Source organism: Sinocyclocheilus grahami, unplaced genomic scaffold, assembly GCF_001515645.1.
Source record: "Sinocyclocheilus grahami isolate Dianchi unplaced genomic scaffold, SAMN03320097.WGS_v1.1 scaffold770.1, whole genome shotgun sequence".
Taxonomy (NCBI): Eukaryota; Metazoa; Chordata; class Actinopteri; order Cypriniformes; family Cyprinidae; genus Sinocyclocheilus; species Sinocyclocheilus grahami.
The window spans coordinates 239,672-246,359 of NW_015505949.1; the positions used below are offsets into that span (position 1 = coordinate 239,672).

The 6,688-nt window shown below is 36.6% G+C and overlaps 1 protein-coding gene across 2 annotated transcripts in view; it reads left to right on the top strand.

The window, feature by feature from the left end:
• LOC107561399 (BCL2/adenovirus E1B 19 kDa protein-interacting protein 3-like) overlaps window positions 1-5,567 on the top strand; it is a 16,974-nt gene extending 11,407 nt beyond the window's left edge. For both annotated transcript variants that reach the window (XM_016245841.1, XM_016245842.1), the window contains 2 exons: window positions 2,256-2,405; window positions 3,672-5,567. In XM_016245841.1, the coding sequence (XP_016101327.1) occupies window positions 2,256-2,405; window positions 3,672-3,720 (199 nt within the window). In that variant the 3' untranslated portion in view covers window positions 3,721-5,567. The remainder of the gene's footprint in view (window positions 1-2,255; window positions 2,406-3,671) is intronic.
• The last annotated feature ends 1,121 nt before the right edge of the window (window positions 5,568-6,688 follow it).

The window sequence follows — 6,688 nt, forward strand, 5'->3', positions numbered from 1 at the left end:
TGATAAACTGGCACTAAATATCTCTAAGAAAACTAGGAGAAGCCATTGAATATAATAATTTTCATATGTAATAAATTACTTGCGCCTCAGAGAGAGCAGACGTAACAATAAATGCTGTCATTGCTTTTAGAGGTGGATGCCTGCTGTCTGGGAACGCAGTCATGTAAGACAGTAATTATACAGAAATACTTTGATGACAGACTTTCCTCAGGTATTTCAGAATGGCCAAATCAACATATAGTTCCCCTTCAGGAACTCGAGCTGTGTCGAGACACTTTGTTCTGAAGCACGTGTCAAATCCGTCCAATGGAGCAGCGAGACATCTCCATAAAGCTCCTCATAAAGCTCCTCATATTGCCAGTCTCAAAAACAGACCGTTGCAACCCGCACCCCTCCACAGAAAACGCGGTCACACAAGGGCGTTCCCAAAGCGTCTTGATGCAGCGTCTCGTTCCCTCGGGGAACCATGGTTACATACGTAACCTAGAGACGATGCTGTGAACGAGCTGGTTAGTCAATTTATCCCATCTCATAGCACAAAGTCACACGACTTTTTCAATGTTCATGGTGGAATTTATTCGGTAAATGTGTTTCCATTGTAGTTTATGTGCATTTTGTCTTATCGGATAAAAAGTTTATCCTACTCAGTTGTCAATTTTTAGAATTTATGCGCATCTTGGCGTTTCCATCCAGCAGTTTTTTTATGCGCATCCAAAATGCGCTATTGATACCTCATTGTGGAAGCGCTGCCGCTGATGATCTGAAAACACAGACAAACAAGCTGGAGTTTAGCAATCTAAATGAAAGCATCATTCAGCCGGTCTGTGTTCTGTCATGAGATCTCGACTGTATTGTTTGCGATTGTGCACTTACTCAACCGCTGTTGTTTTAATATAGAAATAGTCTATTGCCATTGGAATTACTAGGAATTTCACTGTTATATTATTTTTCGTTTGTTTTAGCTGTTTTCATAGTGTAGACAGAGAGATTGTATAAGTCTTATAATAGCAAAAGCCTATAATAAATCAGTACACTAGATGACGTAAAATACACCATGTATGTGTCCACATTCTATTGATTTGTGCTTACTGGTGAAAGTGCAATATCTGAAATGCAAAAGTAAATTTTTCAAATCACAACAATCATTATGATTATAATTTTGAGAAAAAAATGTTTTTTTATCAGTTTAATCATTATACAGAATGACGAAAATGTGACTAAGATTTAATTGACTGACTAAAACTTGACTAAAATGCTCATACATTTCATTGACTTAAACTTGACTAAACAAAAACAGGACAAGGTTGTCTAAATATGATAACTAAAATGTACATTTGAGTAAGACTAAATTAAAAATGGCTGCCAAAATTAATACTGTATACAGTTAATTAATAATAATCTTATTGCTAAAATGTCAAGTTTTCATTGACTAAAACTAGACTAAAATGTTGAGACTTTTAGTCGACTAAAACTAAATGGGATAAGGTTGACTAAAAACTAACAAGGACATTTTAACACGGGACTAAGACTAAGACTAAAATGAAAATAGCGGACAAAATTAACACTAGTGTAGTTTGTGCGTTAGTTTTTTTTCCAGTTAACGTTTTTTTTAACTGTAACAACCCTGTTGCATACAGATATTTCCACAGGCCATGATCAAGCAAAGAGATTTTTCAAGCATCAGTCAAAAGCTAGTGAGCTAATTAATGTTTGTCTAAATAGACAGCATCTTGACAAAAAAAATTTGATTTTATATGCTCTACATAGGTTGCAACTGTCACTCTCGTACAAGCAGCTAATAGCACTGTGTTAATAGCTGATTCAGACATTAGCATGTTGCTAAGCTAACACTTCAAAACACTAATGAGCACTCTGTCAAGGTCACTTGTGTGCAGCAAATGAATAGCACTAACCGTCATCGGTTCATATCAGCATTAGCATGTCGCTAGGCTAACACTTGAAAACACTAATGAGCACCAAAACACAGTAGCAGACACAAATGCTGAGTGAAATTATATATTTATTATGCATTTTAGTAATTTTTTCTACATTTCTACTTTATCATGATAGTATGTTGACAGGAAATGAAGTGGGAGAGGAGAGGTGCCCTAACAAGTAATAATGTAGATGGGGAGCTCACGAGGTTTTGTGACACACCTATAGTGTTTTGAGTTAGTTTGTTTTTCTGGCTGGAGTCAAAGTCTGCAGGCAGTGTGATGCTGTTGTGATGACGGGTGGATTTATCTTTCTGACAGGGAGTTTCATTTCCAGCACCCGCGGCGTTCAGTGACTCTCAGCATGAGGAAGACAGGAGCCATGAAGAAAGGAGGCATCTTCTCTGCTGAGTTCCTCAAAGTGTTCATCCCGTCACTGCTTCTGTCCCACATCCTGGTCCTGGGTCTTGGGTAGATACATCTTAAAACACAAACACATTTCAAACATATGTAGTTTATGTTACCTTCAAGAGCACCTAGGAAATTCGTACATCTGAGTCTGGCATTCGTTATTACGACATGTCACACATTCAAAGCAAAAGCATAACATGGAAGCAAAACACAAAAAATTATATTGATATAATAGTGAAATAACTACATCTAAAAATTTATATATGAAAAATATTTTCCCCCCTTAAAAGATTTATACATCTTTTCAAAACTAATTTTTTTGGGTACATGAAGCAAAACTTGAAAGTTAAGCAAATAACTTTACACTTGTTGTCTGTAAGTTGTTCCCTATGTCAAATCTTTAAAATGATTGAAATACATGTACAAATTATTATAATTCATTACAGAATTGCTTTCTGCTCACTGACATTTATTTGTATATATATGTAATATATATATGATCTATATCATAGATCAGTGTTTCAGCATTGATTTAAATCAACACACCCTTTCCAATGTCACAACTTGGCAACTCATGTATCATTGAGAATTTTGTTTCCATAGTCACATACGAATTAGCTTGGTCCTTCTTGTGCTCGAAACTCATAAATACGATTTTTCTAACGCCATTTGAAGGGCACATTACTTTCTAACAAAAAAGTACAGTATCTAGACAGTATACCATGAAATTTTGTCAAATCTCACAACTTGTTTTTCGGAACTGCCTTGAAAACGCAGCTCTGCTTCCAACTGAAACAATAAACAACCTAAGCACCCTGACTTCTGGATGTTGCACAAAGCTAGCAGATTGAAGCTTTCAGATTTTGAAAGTTATATTTTTTGTTTGTGATAAGTATCAGACTGTCTGTGAGCTGTTTATAGGCTCGCCTAACAGCTAGTTGGCGGTCACCTGTTTGCACACGAAAGGTGCGGTCACATTTTTAAAAAATTTTGGGTGGTAAAATGCATCCATTATTTATTGTCAATAATGTAGTGATGTATGAAGCACCACTCACACAGAAGTCACTTTCAAAGCAAGCGGTTTCTGCTAGTTTAACGAGGCAAACTCAAAACCGTTGTGAAGTCTGCCCTGGGAAATCTTTTACAATTTCGAATGGCTTGGATTCCTGTTTGCAGAAACTTCGCAGAACATCAATAAATGTGACCGCACCTTAACAGCATTCATATTACACCACCAAGACAATTCACACACCTGATTACTATATAGCTTAACAACAGTGTAATATTCCACATATGAAGTGTTTGACTTTTTCATTTCTAAAACAGGGTCTACATTGGGAAAAGACTGACAACTCCCCCTGCAAGCTCCATTTGAACACCGATCTGATCAAGTGCCTCAGGCCAGACCCAGGTGGATTAGGGAGAAGGTTGCAGTTTGTACGAAGAAGCCCCTGCGGCCCCTTTCTGCTTCTTTTAGTCTTTTCAGCCACCTTTTCTTCCATTTTTTAGTAGTTCCTTTATTTAGCCTTTCCAGGTTGAGAAGCATAAGTGATAAACTTCTCCTCATGTCAGGCCCTTTTTTTTCTCGTTTATCATTTTCTGTATCTCTTTTCCAGTTCTGAATGTTCTAACACCCCCTCTAAGTTCATTTGGAAGTATGTGGGGCATTGCATGAAACCAAATGTGCACACGCTAGCCTCGAACTAGCTAGATTCAACTAGGAGGCAAAAAACATCCCGTTTTGGTCCAATCACATGACCCAACTGTGGCCACTCACAGGTGATAAAGAATCCCCATTTTTCAGCCTCAAAATGGGATCAACCAAAATATATTGACTTATGAAGTTATATAAGCATGCCTGAGTGCAAGCTAAGATTTTATTTATTACTACAAATGCTACCAATTTAGTTCTTTTATTGACTTCAAGGGCGGAACGCCAGGATGATGGACTTGGAAGTGTTTCTGGAATGATAGGCCTCTCCGTAGACCCCAAACTCTTCTGGTAAAGACAGAAAATTAATAGCTGAGGCATAATATATGTTTATGACTTTATCACATGCAATTTTATACCAACTTTTTCAAAATCTTTTACACAACCCTGACAGAGGCAATACCTGTTACACTTAATTGTCTCATGCATATATTCATTTTTTTTTAAATACTTCATCTCATAAACATAGATAAAAACCAGTCTGATGGGGCTGATGGATCCCTGTATGAAAAAAAGTCATTTTATCTGTCCTTGTTTCTCTGTGTTTGTTGTGTCGTTTTCTTCGTTTTTCTTCACATACATATCAGTACCTAGTGATTTCTTACTAGGCTTCTACAACATAGCCTACTTTGCAGTGCCACACAGTTTACCATTAGCATTCAGAGCTGAAAGGATCTTGCTGACAACAGCTTTAGTGTTTTGCCATGCTGTCATGGCTGTGTCAGACTTTCTGGAATTTTGTTAAACACTTTCATACTTCTCAGTCTCTTGCTGATTTATAGCATTCCCATGCTGTTAGCTTGAGGACTTCAGTGCAAGAGAAAACTTTCTTCAATTTATAGGAATAACTCAAAAAAGAAAGAAGAATATTCTGTCATTATTTACTCAACTTCATGTTGTTCCAAACTTGTTTTTCTTTTATCTGTGTAACACAAAAGAAGAAGCTTTGAACAATGTCTGTGCTGCTCTTTTCTGCACTATGAAAGTTCATGGAGATAAACTGGAAAAGGGCAGCTTGGATATCTTTAAAATATCTCCATATACAAAAGGTTGCTTAATGATGGCAGAATTGTAATTCTTGTGTGAGCTACTATCCAGGCACACTTACAGTCATAGTCACGCACATTTAGTGAACACTAACACTCCAGCACCACAGGTGACTGTGTTATCCTGGACATGAACATCGCAGTGCTCATCGTTGGAAGCAGGATTTGTGTATTTAACACTTAAGTGAATTATCATCAAGTCTAGTAGTGTTTTGCCTCTTTTTAAAGTGTATTTTGGATGTGTGAACATGTTTCCATTGGTCTTCATTGTCTACCTGAGGATCTACTTCTCCTCGAACACAGCTGCCAAAACCAACTGAGAGCTCAACTCTTATGAACTTTGTGCCTCGTTTCCTTAATCATGTTTGATACGGCATCCTGTTATCATTTCCTGTCGTCATGTTTGCGTTTTTGTGCCACAAGCTTGTTCTTTTTGTTGTTTTGCATCTTCTTGGTGAGCATGACTTTTGGAAGGTTTCTCATATGCTTTGTTTGTTTAAGTCTAACAATCTAGGTAAACTAGAAGAGAAGGTGCATGATAGTTAGGAAGGTTTTAGTTATTTTATTTGTATTGGCAGTTGGAAAGAAGTAGGTAACCCTCCTTTGTGGAGATACTTTCCTCAGACTGCGATGCGATGATAAAATAAATTGTAATTTTATTGATTTGACAGACCTTTTTTCCTCCCCTGTTGGACAAAGTTTTAAAATTAAAAGAACAATCTGCATTTGTTTTGTTTTGTTTAGAAATAATGCTTTTTATGTGTGCGTGTTTGATTTAATTTTGCATAATATTGCACCACACATACATAATATTTCCATCACTTCATTTTCAAAATCATGTAACAAACCTTTTTTTTTCTTGTTCAAAAGGAAATGTTTTTTCACAAAATTTCTCTCTATTATCATCTATGGTTTAATAGTGGTATTGCATGTTACTTGAGGAGTTCTTTTTATGTAACTGTAGTTCTTACTCTTTGCTCTATTAAGCACACACTTATATAACATCCTATATAACATATGTCACTTTAAATGCTCAAGCTCTTTAAATTCGAGTGGATTCTGATCGGCTGTCTCTTTTTATTATTCATCAGCTGGAAAATAATAGTTTTGAAAGTGATTCCAACAATATTGTTCCTCTGTGTCATTATCGTTATAGTTGTGGTGTGGACTCTTGCTATTCTTCTGAATTTATGATTTTTAAAACTATATTATTACAGTTATCGCTCTTGGTGTGAACCATTAATCAGAGGTCACTTCCAAACAGCTTTATCCCAGCTAACAATTTTTGGTTCTCAGAACATTCTGGGAATGTTAGTTTTTGGTGCCCAGAACATTCCCTGTTGGTTAGCCAGGAAAGTTTTCTTAACATAAATAGAATTTTCCTTTTAGGTTAGGGGAAAGTTCCCAGAACATTCTTGGTAGGTTCCGGGAACGTTCCCCTAACCTAACGGGAACGTTCTATTTACGTTAAGAAAACTTTCCTTGCTAACCAACAGGGAACGTTCCCAGAACGTTCTCCAAACCTCTTTACTTTGATATACCCTGCTGTACATCAGTAATCATCCAGCACTCCTGTGTCAAGTAGA